At 48.0% G+C, this 17,322-nt stretch overlaps 1 protein-coding gene across 1 annotated transcript in view; it reads right to left on the minus strand.

The window, feature by feature from the left end:
- The window catches only part of NUP205 (nucleoporin 205), a 1,887,652-nt gene that overhangs the window by 1,779,188 nt on the left and 91,142 nt on the right, over positions 1-17,322 (minus strand). Inside the window, exon 3 of the mRNA XM_069628771.1 lies at positions 8,144-8,315. Coding sequence (XP_069484872.1) covers positions 8,144-8,315 — 172 coding nt within the window. The remainder of the gene's footprint in view (positions 1-8,143; positions 8,316-17,322) is intronic.

Consider the following 17,322-nt stretch of genomic DNA (forward strand, 5'->3'; position numbering starts at 1 on the left):
ATCAAGTGAGCGAACCAGGGTTGCCGGGCCCACATTGGGGCCACTAGTATCATGGTAACTGGTTCCTGGTGCATCTTGTGCACTATCTTGTTGAGAAGGGGAGTCGGGGGGTGGGGGGGAGAGCGTAAACAAATTTCCCTGACCATGTTATCCAGAGACCATTCCCCTTGGAGCGGTTCTGGGGGTACCTGGAGGCGTAATCTTGGCATTGGGTGTTCTCCAGAGTTGCAAACACATCCATTTCTGGGAAGCCCCATTCTGCGAAAACATGAGACAATGTCTTCTTGTAATCGCCATTCGTACTCGGCGGGCAGAGGGAAGTCTCTGCTGAGTTTGTCTGCCAGAAGATTGAGTTCCCCTGGTACATGTTGAGATGACAGGAACATGTATCTGAGAGCCCACTTCCAGATAATCTGGGACAGCTTGGATAGTCCTGGAGAGTGAGTGCCCTCTTGCTTGTTCAGGTAGTACATGGCTGTGGTGCTGTCTTTGAGGACCAGCACTGTCTTCCCTTGAAGGTGTGTCTGGAAAGACTTCAGTGCTTTGAAGACCGCCAGTAGTTCCAGCAAGTTTATGTGTTTGGACGCTACACTCGGAGTCCAAGATACATGTCCAGTCTGATGGGATAGGTGAGCGCCCCATCCTGTGAGGGATGCGTCTGTGGTTAGAGTGCCTTCCACTGCAGGGGTGGCAAATGGTTTCCCTATTACGAGGTTTTCCTTTGACCACCACCGCAGCGAGAGAACTAAGGCCTGCGAGACCACCACTAGATCATCCCATTGTCCGTGGCCTGACACCACTGGCTGTTGAGCCACTCTTGCATGGGACGCATGCGCAGCCGCGCACGAGGTATCAAAGAAATACATGACGCCATCATTCCTAGCAATCGCATGGCTTTGCGTACTGTCACCTCTCGACCAGTTACATATTGAGGGATCTGAAACAGCATATTTTGGACCCTCTCGTTGGAGGGGAAGACGAGGCCGTCCTTTGTTCGAATTAGAGCCCCTAGGAATTGTTTGACTTGGCTGGGGTCTAGGCTGAACTTCTTCTCGTTGATGGAGAAGCCCAGCTAAAACAAAAGGTCCACAGTTTTTTGGGTATTTGAGAAGCAGGTCTCGTAAGAATCCCCTGTTATGAGCCAATCATCGAGGTAAGGTTAATACTGGAATGGACAACCTGCGCAGGTGGGCCACTGCCAGTACTTTCGTGAATACCGTCGGCGCTGACGCTATGGCGAAGGGTAGCACTCTGAACTGGTAGGGTTTGCCCTCTATGATGAACCGGAGGTATTTTCTGTGCGCTGGCAACATAGAAATATGAAAGTATGCATCTTTCATGTCCAGTGTTGACATGTAATCCCCCTGTGAGAGCAGGGGAATTACTTCCTGCAAAGTCACCATATGAAATTTTTGAGGTTTCACCAATTTGTTCGCTGGGCGAAGATCTAGTACAGGGCACATGGTTAAATCCTTTTTGGGTACAAGGAAGTACACTAAATAAATACCCTCCTTTACCTGTGATAGAGGCAAGACCTCTATTGCTCCTTTTTCTAGTAGCAGTTCGACTTCTTGAAGGATGACGAGGTGCTCCGGTGATAGGCGTTTTCCCCCTTGGGGGTCTGAATGTAGGGGACCGACTGAATTCGATGCAGTAACCGTGGGCTATGGTTAATATATGGTTAATAACCAGCGGTCTATAGTTATTCCCTCCCATGCTGGTAGAAATGTTGTTAACCGGCCCCCGACCGGAGATGCATCGGAGGGGCCCCAAACCTTCGGGTCATTTGGTGTTGGTAGCCGGGAAGCCTCTCGGAATGGGGCCCCAACCTCTTCCCTTGCCACGACATTGTTGCCTGAGGAGTACTGTTGTGGTTGTTGGTTTTGCCATTGGCCACGAAAAAAGCGTCTGTTGCCGTAACCTCGCTTATTAGGAGGTCTTGTGATCTGATCTAGAGTCTTTAGGGTATCAACTTCCTTCTTAGCTGTCTCCAGTGCGTCGTCCACCGCCTTAGCAAACAGGTTTGAGTCCTCAATTGGTTTGTTGATGAGGGACGCCTGGGTTTCTGGCTTAAAACCCGAGTTCCTGAGCCAGACATGACGCTTGAGAAGTACCCCCTGGACTAATGACCGTCCAGCTGTCTCTGCAGCATCGAATGCGTTTTTAATGATGCTCTGGTTGACCCGAGTTCCTTCTGTCACAGTGGCTAACAAACGGGTTTGTATGGGCTCAGGGACTTCGAGGCCTTTGCGTAACTTTCACCATAGGGCATCAGCAAGGTATTGTTATTGGCAATTCTGGTGGAGGAAGCTGCTGAGGATGTAATCCTTTTTACCAAGACAAAGCTTTTTTTCCCTCCTTGTCTGGGGGTGCTTCGCTTGTAGATAGCGGAACCCCTGCCCTTTTCCTTGTGGTGGTTACTACCAAGGAATCAGGTATTGGGTGACCCCTAATGTATAAGGGGTCTGACGGTGAGGGACTAAAACATTTCTCAATTCTTGGGTTGACCCCTCTAACCAATGCAGGTGTTGATAAAGATGGAATGAGTCGTCTTTTGACTGAGGTGAGAAGGGGAATGGCCTGACTAGTAGGTGGTTTCTCCTTAATTATTTTCTCCACAAAGTCTATCTCTGGAGTAATTTCCCCTGTATCAATTTCAAAATGTGCTGATGCTTTATGTAGCAGTGCATTGAAAGTGGGCTGGTCATCCACATGTGACGGGTTTCTGACTGGTGTGTTATGAGGAGAGGACAGATCCAGAACGTCGGGGTCTGCTGACACCCCTGGAGCCTGCCAAGGCTGTGAGCCACCTACGTCTGTGTCTTCTTCTAAGCCCTTTCCAAACATGTCTGGGTATTCTTCAAAGCCCTCTACAGGGTCTTGTAGATCCTCATTATTTAGGAACTCTTCATCCTCTTGAAAGTGAGTGGCCCCTTCAGTGAGGTCATATATATTAATATCCTCTTGAAGTGGGTCCAAGAGTCTTGGATATTTGGCCCTAGGGTCTTCATGAAGTATCTCCCTTTGCCGTAACGTGTTCAGGTGTGGACATGAACCTATCTAGTTTGTCCATACACGATTGAAATCTTTCCAAAGTCCACTGGGGTAACCATGAACGGTCTGGAGGCGGAAAGGGGTGCTCTTCCGCCTCTAGCCGTCGAGATATCTCCCATAGCATGGAGGATATACTCCCCTCGCCCTCTGAGAAACCTTATTGTGGGTGTGACCCTGGGGGTGTATCTCTAGGTCTTTCAGGGAGGAGGGGGGGGGGGGGTTCCGGCATACCTTCCGTCTGTTTCAGCGTCTCCCTGGCCTTGTGAGCGGGAGCCGCCTGAGCGTCAGTGGAGACTATTCTAGCCAAGCTTTCGACGACTAAACTGTCTGTCGAAGGCTGGTCATGCACGGTTTTCAGCAGTGCCGGGATGTTTTCGCCAACGGTCGCTCTCTTACGAGGCGTGTGGTCTGGCGTTTTGGTAGTAACGCTCTTAGTTGTGGACGGCCCAGTTGCTAGTCGTACATGCGGCTGTGGGGCGGGCTTGCAACCCTTACGGTCTCCGTTGGCGCTAGGGCTCTCTTCGACTTAGTCGAAGGAGGGCCGTGGGTTGTGCGCTTAGTTTTTTGCTTTCCATGTGCGTCGACGTCGCCGGGGTGTACATCCCCATAAGTAGGGCGTGAGCCGAACCTGTCGGGGCCGGGACAGACGCGGAGGAGCGGGAGCGCTCCTTAGAGAGGTCAACAACCTCCGAAACAGAGGTGGCGTTATCACTGTCCCCCTCGTCACATTCGGTGGTGGTGGTGGCGGCGGGCGAGGAATCAGCCTTTGACATAGCGTAGGCTGCCCACCTCTTGATCCTGCGGTCCTTTAAAGTTTTTTGGCGAAGGAGTTTACAGGCCGCACAGCCGTCTTCATTATGGTCGAGGGGTAAGCAGTGGTTACACCGCTTATGCTTATCCTTCCACGTGAATTTGCCGTTACAACAAGGGCAAAATCTAAGAGTCCTCCTCTCCATAGCCGAGGATACAAAAATAAGTGATAACAACCCCGAAGGAAAGGGGGGGGTGAAAGAGAAAGGCATTCTAAAAGGAAACAGAAGTGTCCCCACAACCCCCGCTCTCCCTACTTTGTAGGCCGGTGAGGCCAGGCCACGTGTTCGGCAGCGCCGATAGGATCGCCGTCGTCGAAACGACCGCCGTCGAAGATCTTGACTCAGCGGAGAAATAGCTTAGCTGTCGATGGAGGCGTTTGTATTTAGCGATAACTGACAAAAAACGGCAAAGGGTCGAATAAATGGTAATGGCAGTGTCTCTTACGAGCTCCGCATAAGGCGACCAGTATTCTGGGCGGAAAAAAACAATCTCAGGGACCTCGACGCGTGAGGGATGTTGGGTACACGACACGTCACTATAGGGATAGTATTACCGACACGCCTATGTCGACGTCCCCTTTTCGACTATGAAAAACAAAATGCAATACTCCGCAGTGACCACAAGGACTATGCACAGCATTCGATTCGAAGCAGATTAACAAACATCAGAAACTGATGTGTGCAGATAAGGAAGAAGAGCACAATAGAAGGCTAAATAAGGTCTTCAGGAACTTACACAATGTAGGCATGACGCCAAGCAAGGAAAAATAAAAGATTAACAGGAAAGAAATTGAATACCTAGGACATGTCATATTGAAGGATGGTACTGCACCCAGACCTGAATTGATGGCTGCTATAGAAAGAATGGTCACCCCAAACAACGGGGAGCAGCTAAGGCCTTTTTTGGGCATGGCCGAATATTATTCGAAGTATGTGAGAAGATTTTCTGACCACACAGTTATGCTAAGGGATCTAAAAAAAATAAGAAAGTTTGAATGGAGTGAGGCATGTGAGGAAGAATTCAAGTACATCAAAAGTGCCTTAGGAGCAGCACAAGCATGTGAGGGGAAGAGGCACGATGATCACGACTGATGCAAGCAAGTCGGTTTGGGTGCAGTGTTGACACAAGTACACAAAGGAAAAGAGTGTCCTAGCATTTGCTTCCTGGCTACAGAAAGGGGCAGAAAAAGGATCTGCCACTATAGGGAAAGAAGCACTAGCTATTGTTTGGGCAGTTAACAAGTTCAGAAGCTTTGTATGGGGAACAGGATTTGAACTACACACTGACCACAAGCCACTAGTAGAGGTGTTCATGACTAAGGGTCTGGATAAAGTATCAGGAAGAATAAGGTGATGGGTTGCTGGGTTGCAGGAATTTGATTTGGTGATAAAGTACATACCTGGTGTGAAGAACTATGCTGCAGATTGTCTTTCAATGATGACAAACATTCAGGAAGAGTGTGAAGAGATTTAAGACCAACAAGAAATGATTTGTACAATAGAGGATTCTGGTATATCCAGACAGGAATGTGAAGAGGAGATGGGAAAGGATCCCAAAATAATGTTTAATGGAAAATCTCAACAAGAGCATGGTTCCAATTGACAAGATTAAAGAAATTGGAGCTGAAGGCTATTGGAGTGTAAGACATGAACTGAGCCGTCAAGAAGATTACCTGCTGAGGGGAGACAAATTGATTCCACTGGAGGGAATCAGAGAGAGAATTATAATGTTGGGACACGAATCTCAAAGACAAAGAACAGAATAAGAAACATATATTGGTGGCCTGGTTGTGATCTGCAAATTGAAAAAGTGTTAGAAACTGTATCCTTTGCAATAAGTGTGATAAAGGTTGTGCAAGTGAAAAATATCCAATGGTGGGGGGACAGATGTACCTGATAGGCCGTGGAAGGAATTAGCTATAGATATTTTAGGTCCAGTGTGGAGTGAGGATTACCAGACTTTGTGTAGTGATTATTGATAAATTGACAAGATGGGCTGAAGTTAAAATGTGGTCAAGTGTTTCGACTAAAGTCATTATTGATTATTTGGAAGTGTGTGGTCAGGAGGGTTATCCGGAGGTGATTCTGACTGACAATGGCTCAGAATTTAAGTCCAAGGAAATGGAGGAGTATTTAAAAGGAAAATCCATTACGCACATAACCAGTGCCATTTATCAGCCGGAGACAAATGGGATTATTGAGAGGTATAACATAGTATTGAAAGAAGCAATTAGATGAGCGTGGTCGAATGGTAAGGATTGGAAGAAGTGGTGAGGATGTCTGTAGTGGCACATAGGTTTACACCACACAGCACGACAGGTGTGTCCCCCCCTTTGAGCCGAGAAGAGGTAGGAGAGCGAACACAAAATATTTTCGGGGTGAATGAGTGCTGTTTTGGGTATGGAGGTGTCATTGTGTGATGGGGAAGCAAAGATTATGAAGAGGCAACTCTCTAATAATTCAGGGCTTGATAACAGGAGGTTGAGAGTTAGTAAAACTCCTTATGTGGGTTGCTATGTGAGGATCAGGCTGCCAGAAGCACATAGGGTGGATGGTAGCAAGTGGTCAAAGCCAATAAAAGTGATTGAGGTATTCAAGCATGCGGTGAGAACGTGCGATGGCAGAGTGTGGAACAATGGTCGGGTGATGTTTGTGCCTAGTGATGGTAAGCATAAGAATGATGGTGTTGATGTTGAAGAAGAAAAGAATAGTTCAAAATCAGAGTCAGAGTTCATCCTTATCAAAATGATCACATATACCAAGTCTGGTGGCATCAATATCTCGCTTTGGAAGAAGCTATCGGAGACCAGTTCAGTTGAGGGACTTGGGGAGTGAGAAAGGTCTTTTGGAAGAAGAGGGATGTCTAGTATTGCGGTGATACTTATGTCATCAGTGATCAGCGTTCCAGAATAGGAATGGGGAGAGTGGAATGCGGGAAGGAGAGCTGGCAGTTGAAAAAGGAGAAGCACCTGTGGTCCGCCGCTCCGTTCGTATCCCTTAACTCAGAATAAATTAACTTAATAAAATAGTATAAATATATTTCCCTCGTATGTGGTCACTTCAGATCACTAAATGTCTAAGTTTGGTCCATTTTAAATATCGGCAGGTGGTATACATTACACTAACGAAAAGCTACTCAAAATGGGTTGTAGCGAAAGAATTCATACGATTGTCATAACTATTAAGCAGAACCCAGGGATTTCCTACACATGGCTTAGATGTCCAAACCTAAACAGATATCTTGTCAAAGAGTAAAACTGAAGAAACCTCAGAGACAATACCAACATGTCCCAAATTCTGCCGCCAAAGGGGAGATTGTGGCGGTGAGGAACGCTAAAATGTGGATACGAACGTACAGGGGATGGCCCAGTGGAACCCCAGAGAAAGATGCCCGGACTCAAGTCTCACAAGATGAAGTCTCTTGTTTCCAAATCGTATTTTCGTCTTTTAGTTCAAGCCCTTGTTCTATTACAAATGAACTATGAGAACTCTTGTTTGGTTAGTCTTCCACATTCCATTCTTGCACTGCTTGGAGCTGTTCTTAATACTGCTGCCAGGTTAGTTTCGGATGCAAGAACACAGCACTATAATTCCCCCCATTTTCAAATCGCTTCATTGGCTACCATTGGATGCTAGGAAAATGCTTCAAATAGCTGGTGTAACTCGAAGCAGTACATTCTCACACCCCTAGCTATCTCTGATTAGTTAATTACCTCTCAGGGGGAAGAGTTCTTCGCAGACAGGCCCTTACCTGTCTAGAGATTCCCAAGTTTCGTCAATCTTTTTTGAAAAAGCGAGACTTACATTTCACCTTTAAACTGGTCTCTGATCTGCTACAGTTTCAAAAAATGTTGCCAAAAATGGTTGTTGAATAGTGTCTTTTAAAAGTTTGATGTTAATAAATACTCGATTTCAATAATGTTGTGTTTATTTGCTATTGTCAATGTATCCTATGCAAGGTCTGTACAGCTCAGCGATGCACCTTAATGTAATGTTTGAAAAACATAAAAATGTGTATTACAATACAATTAAATTAGATAATGGGCATGATAGAGCAGTTATTCACAGGAAGCTCAGATGGTCAAATGGGTTGGATCAGAAAGATGGAAGGTTGGCCAAAACATACAGATCAAAAATCTTCTATTTGTCATACCTGTAATATTAAAGATTAACTCTAAAAAGAATAATGCATATTCAATATTAAGAAAGGCAATACCGTTAACTTTTTTATTTTGTTATTTAAATTATTCCCGACTTGCCCACTGGGGTCATCATACCTGTGAGTAGTAATTCCACTGCGGCCAACTCGCTCATGTCAAAGAGGTCACTGAGGATGAAGGCTTCCTTGATGAGCTGTTCTGGGAGCAGACGGGTCCCTTGCTGCCCTTGGATGGCAATCCCCTCGGTGCTTGCTTTCTGTACCTTCTCATGCTGCTGGGAGTTCTTTGGCTGAGATGAGTACCATCCAAAAGAAAAAGAGAAAAGGGGCATGGGAAAAGCAAAGTAAAAGGAGCGAATTAATTTTTGAACAGTGATTGGTAAATTGTTGGTTACTTTTGAATATTAGTAATTATTGACAACCCCCCATTTAAAAGCATAACAGGACAATAGAAGTGAGAATTGGTTGGCTAACAAACAAATGTCGTCACTTGAGGGGGCTCACCTAAATGTGAAAGCTAAAGCGCTAAAGCGTCATAACACACTATCAGCCGCATAGAAAATGTAACCAATCTCCAGTACATATCGATAAAAAAAATCGTCGATCTCATCAACAAATCTCGCAAGGCTGCGTCAGACTTGTATCCCAGATGGTCAAAAACAGTGCTGAGATGTCGTTTAACAAATTCACCAGTAGATGGCACCTTGCCATCAAACGTGTGTCAAAGTACACCCCTACCCTCCACAAAAGCACGGCAAGCAGAAGGTGTGGGCCAAGTAAGCGTTCTTTCAGAACAAAATGGGTATTCAGGCCCGTTTGGTTTATGTTTATATCATTTGAAATTGCGTGAATATAACAGAAGCAGCATATTGACACAGGTCCTAAACCGAGTAAATGAACGCAAAAAAAATCATAAAGGAAGATACTCCCTTAAGGATGCTCGCCCTAAGAAGGTGGTTTTAATTTCTTTCTAAATAGGGTCGTAACTAAGATCACAAATATTGCTGGGTAAATCACTCCAAAAAGGTATGGGCTGGGCAGTGAAAACTTGGGACGCCTCTGGGCGTACAAGTGGTTTTAAAAATAATTAGGGTACGGTTGTCATAAGCTCACAGTGACTGGGTGGAGAAGCTTAAACTGGACCCTCTTGCATCACTGAAACCAGAGACGGAATGTGACTTGGGAAACACTAAAAACAAGTTTGACGCTCGTCATTCTGTACAGTGTGTAAACGATCAAGTTGATACTCTGGAATGTTGCTATTTAAGAGATTACCAAAGTCAAGTTCAGAATTCGTCAGGGTACCAATTACAATTGAAAATTCAGGTTTAGGTAGGGAAGAATCCAGGTTCGAGTTTAAAAAAAGGTGCTTTTAACCACCTCATCTATCGGTCCGTTGAAACGACGAGCAGCCCACATGTAGACACAGATACTGGAATGATTCAAGACAGATGGTACGTAATCCCAAAGATAAGGAGGGAAATTATGTCTGGTTGGGTCATGCAAGATATTTAGGTCCTGGAAGCATAACCACAATATTGGATGGGGTGAGTTGCAACCCATTTGGTATATCATTCAGACATGTATTTCATTCACCTCTAGAAAATGAACTGATGGAGTGGAGATTTTAAGATATGAAAGTTATTGGCCTAGAAACGGTAATAACGCAAACGTATCTAGAGGAGACAAAAGTGAGTGAATCTAGAAATTAAACCAAAGAAGGTTAAGTGATGGACCCTGTGGCACCCCGAAATTAATATGGGCCGATTCCGACAAGACATAAATCGTATCAGATTGCGTCTGACAAAAAAAACAGACAAACATTATAAAGGTAGATTTTTGCACAGCCCTCCTCAACTGTTAAAATGAATTTCTAGAATCTGGCCTGGTGGACAGATTTTAGGATGTCAACCTAGTTCTAGTGAACAGGGCGACAGAGGTTAGCCGAACCCCATTCAAGCTAGCAGAGGAGAGCAGTGTTAGGCAGAGTTTGTATGCAGTACCCTTGGGGACCACTACACACAACTAAGACTACAGGTGTAAGCAAAACCAACCTTTGATATAAGTCTGTACCACACAGTTTTTAGTAGAGAGCCGAGCAATCAGGCTTATCTCAAGAGGGAATGTGAGCTTGTAAGGGTGTTACATAGAGGTCTACAATGACAAGTATTCAGACAGACACTTATACTCAAAGTTTCTTAGTAAAACAACCAATATCACACAAAAAGTATACTACAATACTAATAATTACTAAGCCGTTGAGATCCCTTGAAGTAGGAGCAAAATAGCATTAAAGTAGGAGCAAAAAGGCATACGTTAATAAAGTGAATATTACAGTTATACTAAAACAGTGCAAATAGTTTGAGTTCACCAGAGGAGTTGATGCAATGCAATATGTAATATGTAGGCCATATGCAGGCTAAAGTCAATGGGTTAGTGTCTTTAATAAGTAAAAACGGTTCTGGTATTTTAAACAGAAAAGTCTTTGCCACGGTTCTTCGAAGTTGTTCACGGAAGAAAGGTTCGTATGTTGGGTCACAAGCTGACTAGGCATCCAAGTTGCCAAAGTTCCACGAACTTTCGCAGTGAGAGGCAAATTCTCTCGGTCGGGTTTTCACAGTACCTTATATTGAAGAAAAATATGCAGCTGAAGACTTGTTTTCCTGGCAGTTCCTGCAGATCTCGCTCTTCCTGAGCCTCAGTCGTGGGGACAAGAGGGAGGACGTCAGGGGACTCCTGCACTGCACGGAGACAGGTCTGGAACATTGGCAAATCTTCGATTCTGGTTGCTGTTCTTCAACCACACAAGCTGGTGTCCTTCCCCCTGGTTAATCCTAACCAGCTCTGAGAATGGTATCCAGGTGGTTTACGAGTCGATTGGTCCTTTCAACTCAAAAAGGAAGAAGTTGTCCTTGAAGGGCTTCTCCGTCGAGGAGAACTTGGCAAGTCGGACCTGCAGCAGGGCTCCACCAGGCAAACCAACGGTCCAGTAGTTGCAGAAGCCATCCTCTCTTCCAGCTAGTCTTTGGTTCTTTCGTTCCAGTGGTCGACTGCCTTTCAGTCAAAGACACTTGCCTTTTTAACAATTTTCTCCCATTCATTCCAGCCTAGCTGCCACTCGCCCTGCAGGGTGGCCATCCTTGCCGGACAGTCAGCCAGGCAATCACACCAGAATACATTTGGGTCCCCTAAGAGACTAAGCACAGGGAGTTTCGGGCACCTCCCTCACTTCCTGCCCACCCCAGACACTCTGGCACCAGGGACCTGGTTTGGCGCGCAGAGACAAACTCTAGAAGGACCTTTCCAAAAAGAAATGGTGAAAAAAGAAAACCGGGACCCGTTTAAACAAAGGGGGCTTAGGCCCCATCTTGAAAAACATGGCTCCCGAGATTTTTAGCTACCGGTGTTCGCGGTCGGGAAAAATCATGGTAGTTCGTTGTAAAACCAGTGCCACCAGCCATTTCATTAGGAAAGGGTAGCATTTGACAGCTACATCAATTTCTAGACATAGGGGATACTAGGTAACCTGTCCAGCACTCTATTGTAAGATAGTATGTGCTGGGTCTAGGTATTTAAAAAGACTAGTAAAGTCCAATTAACTTTACATTCTCTGGGAAACAGTAGTTTATCCCAGAGAAGGCATTTAAACCTTGGGGTAGCCTAAAAAGCTTCCCTGTGTCACTGCACTGAGGGTGCTGTGTAACACACATGAAAAGATGATGCCTATGGAGTTCTATAAAACTCCATAATCAAAGAACACAAGAGTAAAACACACATCCAAATACACGAGAGAGTGGGAGAAAAGGCTCACACTTTCTTTGGGGAAAAAAATCAAGTCCTCAAAATCCAGGAAAGTTGCTGGGGGTCTCTAAGGTGAAGGGAATTAGCACATTTACGAGAATTCTCCCTAACTAGCAGTCAAGGTTATTCTCAGGGGCGTGTGAGTGTGATCAGGGGCCCACAGTCAGTCCACACAGTGAAGCACACAATAATTCAATTTAGACAGGCAAGTACAAAAATACTGTATTTATTCTAGGCCCAAACACACACTAGGAAATCAAACAAGCAGGTGACAATATTACATAACACAATTATAAAACATATATAGTCACCTTTAGGTTCCAATATGCATTCAAAGACGTATTCAACAGACACAAAGCAGTTATGCAGTAGAATGGAACCTAGTCACAAGAATTATACCCTAACTTTATAAGTCTAATCCCTATGAGTAGCGACTTTTGCCCAAAAGTCACAAAGCTTCTTCTTAGGAAAAGGTTCCGATGTAGGAAGAGTTTTTGTGTTCGTGACATTTTCCGCAAGATATTCAACAAAGTTACTGATGTGTAAAATTATATTCTTGGGGGGCGTGGCTTGGCGCGCCATTGGCAAGATGGCCACTTGACAGCCTCCAGCGTCCAGAGGGCGGAGGAGGAGGAAAAACATCCTTCCATGGGATCTGCTCCCTGAAATAAATGGAGGAATGAGCCTCTAGCCAGCTGCATTCTGTTGGGTTTGCTGGCCCTGGGGGTGCTGGCACTTGCCTGCTGCGAGCTGTCCTGGAGGAGCCGCGTGGCGGGCCAACAATGGCGGCCACACACTAGACAGCGGAGTAAGAAGCAAGCCAGGACCACCTGCGGATCCGATTGATGCCCCGGGTCAAAGCCACCTCGGGTGGGGTGTGTGCGCGCCTTGTGTTAGCTGAGGGAGAGTGTGTAACGCTCACCTGACTCCCACGGGGGCGCTGGCCTGGTTCGCGCTGCTGTGACCTCGTCTAAGGTGATGCGCAGGGTTCGGAAGACGGACTGGACCAGGCCCCAGATCTGGCTTGTCTGACTCGCAGAAGTATCCTTCTGTAGGTGAGAATAGGGGGTTAACTGTCTGCGGGGTAATGCAATCGGCCTCCCACTTACCCCTCTCACCCTCCTGTGCTTCCCCGTAGCGTCTCACCTTAGGGTCTGGAAGGACGAGCTCTCCATCCTGCTTCTGATGCAGGGGCGCGTTGGTATCCAGTTATGTCACTGGATTTTCGGATGGGTGAGAACCAAACTTGCTTGGCTTCCAGGTAAGTTTTTCTATAAGTGGTTCCCCTTGTGTCCATGCATTAATGTTCTAATGCTAGTGTCTTTTTCCCCATAGGGGCCGGGGTACGGAATGCCGGGGAACAGGCACCGACCCGAGGTGAGCGGTGAAATCCTTGTGGAAATCAGGTAAGTCTTTAATGAGTGTTTTGGTAATGTCTTTTCATTCACTCATTAACGCTGATGTCTTTTTCCCCTTAGGGGCGGGGTCCGAAAATGCCTGGATGCGGCGCGGACCCGAAATGAAAAGGGAATGACCCAACAGGTCAGTCTTGACATGGAGTTTTAGCTTCCCTTTTCCCTTCTTTCTCTCACCTTTGTTCTTGTCTTTTTCTCCCTAGGCGCAGGGGTGCGACTGCGAATCCGGATGGTCGCTGCTGAACATGGAGGCGCCCTGTAAAGGTGAGTAGAATGCGGCGCTGCAGCGATCGATGCAATGTGCTTTTAAAATTAAATGTCTTCCTTTTCAGGATTGTCTGCGAAATGTCTCTGGGATGCAGATTTAGCAGGTGAGGCCTTTTCCTTCTTCTGTTCTCTTGTTCCCTTCCTTGCAGGTGATTCAGGATGCTGGCAGGTGTGGCAGAAGTCAAGATGCAGGAGCAGACACGGTGAGCGTCCAGCTGGTAGATGCAGAACAACGCGAAGCACGTGTGGCTGATCGGGTGTGGTTTAAATAGCCTTGGAAGAAGTTTCTAGAATGTGTCCTTCCTCCAATCAGGTATGTATCCTTCCCCGACCACGCCCGGGTGTTAAATGAGTCCCACAGGTAAAGTAGTTCCTTTCAGGCCTCAAGGAGGCCAGGGTTCTGCAGCATGGTCTGCATCAGGTAAGTGCACCCAAACACTTTCATAATGAGCCTGGCGCCTATGGCGCCAGGACTGACGTTTTCTATGAGCCTGGCGCCATAGGCGCCAGGACGCTGTCCAAAGGGCCCCTATAAGGGGTTGCTGGGACCTTCCCCGGGGACTTGATGTCCGCTTTCGGGGACGCAGGGCCTGAGCCGGCTCCCCGGGAGTGGGCATCGTGACAAAGCAGTGCCTGCTGGACGAGGCCTGACGGGTGCTGAGCCTGGCGTCCTGCACTGGGGCATTCCTGTTTGCGTCTGCCGCGGTTCACCAGGAGTGCCGTGGGTGCCGGTGGTGAGGAGGAGTGCCTGGCGGCTGAGAGAGAGCCGAGACCAGTGTCCTGGTCTGGAGCGGTGAGGAGAGCGCTGCGAGAGGGGGGGTTGGGGGGAGTGAGCGGCAGGGGGGGGGGGCCCCTCCGTGAGAGGTGCAGGCGACGGTGAGGGCTGCCCCCTCTGTTCGCAGGAGCGGCGCTGTGGGCTGAGCTCTGCTGGCTGGGCCTGGAGAAGCACTGAGTGGCGGGGACCCTGGCGAGGAACGGGTTAGTGTCCCATGAGGGAGAGGCGAGTGGGGGGGGGGGGGTGGACATCCCCCTTTCGCATAATGGCTCCCCGAGGCTACGATTGAAGAGATGCAACAAGCGGATGGGAGCCGTCACCGGCTGTTTTCTGGAGCCACAACACTATTCTACACCAGCCCAGCATGGGGCTCCTCCATTTGTATTAAACCTAATGCAATAGCTGCGACCGGCCTGAAGCGACAACAGGAGCCTGAAGGGGAGTAAGTGTGTGGGGAGCTCCTGAGCCACACGGGGGCTGCGTGAGGTTTGAGGAGGTTTTTTGTGGTGCTGTGTCCCGGCAGCCCCCGGCGTCTAAGTCTTCACCTGTGGAGGTCACCCCCAATGGCAGAATCGTATTGACACCTCAAGCACAGCAAGCCTAAAGTGAGCCTTGAGCAGTAAAAAGGAGGCTTCAGCACAGACTACCGGCCGAATTGGCTGGAGGGCACCGCGCCCACACCTTGAACATCTGGGGGGGCTCCTAAAGCAGGGCCCACCTGTAGGAGGCCCATACACCAGCAGAGAATGTAGCTAGATTGAGCTCTGACCCCCATGTCATCAGCAATGGCCAAAACCCCAAAGAGTTGCTGACGCGGAACACAGGGTGGGTGTCTGAGGTGGAGGATACACACTGTGAGCAATCATATGCGGTGGAGGAATATTCCAAGCGCCTAGAATATTTGGAGGCGCTTTGCGAGACCATGAGGAAAAGCTGGAGGGGGAAAATCGTTCCAGCAGGAAAAATATTCACATTCAGGGCGTCTCTGCCGCAGTGAGGGATGAGGAAGACCAGCCTTTGTAGCAGACTAATTTCGCTTCGTTCTCAAAGCACCGGCAGACCAGGACATGGAGCTGGATATGACGCACCACACTAGGTCTCGCCTGCAGACGTTCTGACTCGGTTCCATTTCTTCCAACTAAAGGAGCGCATAACGACAGCAGCTAGACCCAAGGCAACTATCGTCTTTTGCAACATGTCGCTCTCCTTGTACCAGGAATTGCGGCAGCAACTCTAATGAAACGCAAGGCACTGTGCGCCCACTGGCTGAATGGCTTTACACAAAAGAGACACCGTATCAGTGGGTTTTCCCTAACGCCCTGCATTTCACCCACCACGGAAGCCGATGGTTGGTGCGCTCCAAAGCGGAGGCAGAGGGACTGCTGAACCCGGGGAGCCCTGGAGGGGCGGTGCTTGGGGACGGGGGGGGGGGATGGAAGAGCCTGATGGAGAGGCGGAGTTAGGGTCCCTGCAGAAATGGTGCAAGGCAGGTAGAGGGAAGCGATTGAGGGGTCCAAATAGGAGGACCTCGGGGGGTCGAGGTCATGCAAGTTCCCTCTCGGGGTCCCGGGTGGATGGTGCCTGAGGGTTTGGGATGGTTGGACTGGAGCGGGGGAGGTTTCCCAGTGTTGGAAATGTAGCGACAGGCTGGGCTGAGGTGTGGAGGGGTGTGGGATGCCAATGGAAGATGAGCTCTTCTGCCCTCCAAGTCGGGCACTCAACAGTTCGACCCAATATTCAACAGATGCTCATGTTGCAGCTGGTTTGGTGGTTGGGGGTGGGGGGTTTGGGATTATTGAAAATTGAAATGTTTGTGAGGCAGACCCCATCATCATGGGGGAGTGGGAGATATGAAACACAGAATGGGGCAGCAAGATGGAGACTTCCTTAAAACCAGTGGTCCATAGCGGTTGACATAGCAAGGGCAAATGGGATGGAGGACACAATAGCTTTGGGCACGTGCAATGTCCAGGGTCTGTACTCCCCAAATAAGAGAAAGTCAATCTTGGGCAAACTGAGGGTTATGACACTGTCTATTGTGTTCCTGGAAGAGACTCACCTGTTGCCCCAAGACCAAGGGCACATGAGAAATAGGGAATTTCTGCACCAATACTTCACCTCGGGAGGGAAGAGAAAGAGGGGGGGGTGGCTATTTTGTTAAGTGGCCAAATTCCAATCACAAAAATAGAGTTCTCCGAGACCCACAGTGGGGGATATCTCTGCTTTAAGGCTCCGATCGAGCATTCACCCTTGTGTCCCTGTATGCTCCTAACGTGCAAGGTGACTTCCTGGAAAGCCTCATGCTCAAGATATCATTTGCGGAGGGGCAGATCCTCTTAGGGTTGGTGGGGGGTGCATTAACCTGGTCCCAAAGCCTATGGAGGATAAAACACTCCCACCTACTAAGCTAGACTTTTAAACACTCCAAAGCGTTCTACCTTTTCCTCCTGGAGCTGGGGCTGGTGGACTAAGGAGGTTGGCTCACGGGGATGATGGGGATTTCGCTTTCTACTCACATGTTCATGGTGGCTTCTCAAAACTGGACTTAATACTGATACCTAGCACACTGTGCCTGTGAGGCGAATATAGGCATACGCACATTGTGCGACCATGCTCCTGTATCAGTAACACTGGCCGTGGCAGACAGACCCGTCAGACCTAGGCGCCCATGGCAACTATGACCCAGCGCTTAGGGATCCCATCCTGATAGGGGGCAGTAATATCCAACTACTTCAAGGAGAAAGAAGGGTCCGCCCCCGCAGGATACAGTATGTAATGCTATGAAAGCGGTGATAAGGGGGAGGGGGTGACTTATCAGCAGGACTGCAGCATATACCAGAGCAAGGTGATTGGTCCGCGAGAGGCTTGAGGGGAAGGTTGACCAAGCTGAGTGGGAAAACAAGAAGTCAGGGTCAAGCAGAGCATTGCGAGCACCGAGGGTGGCAAGGAAACCACTAGAAGCACACTTGGTGGATAGAACGGCCCAAGCAATAATGAAAACCAGGCAATACTATTATTCCAAGGGGAACCAGGCTAATC

This window comes from Ambystoma mexicanum, chromosome 12, assembly GCF_040938575.1.
Source record: "Ambystoma mexicanum isolate Mex_15411 chromosome 12, UKY_AmexF1_1, whole genome shotgun sequence".
NCBI classification, from domain to species: Eukaryota; Metazoa; Chordata; class Amphibia; order Caudata; family Ambystomatidae; genus Ambystoma; species Ambystoma mexicanum.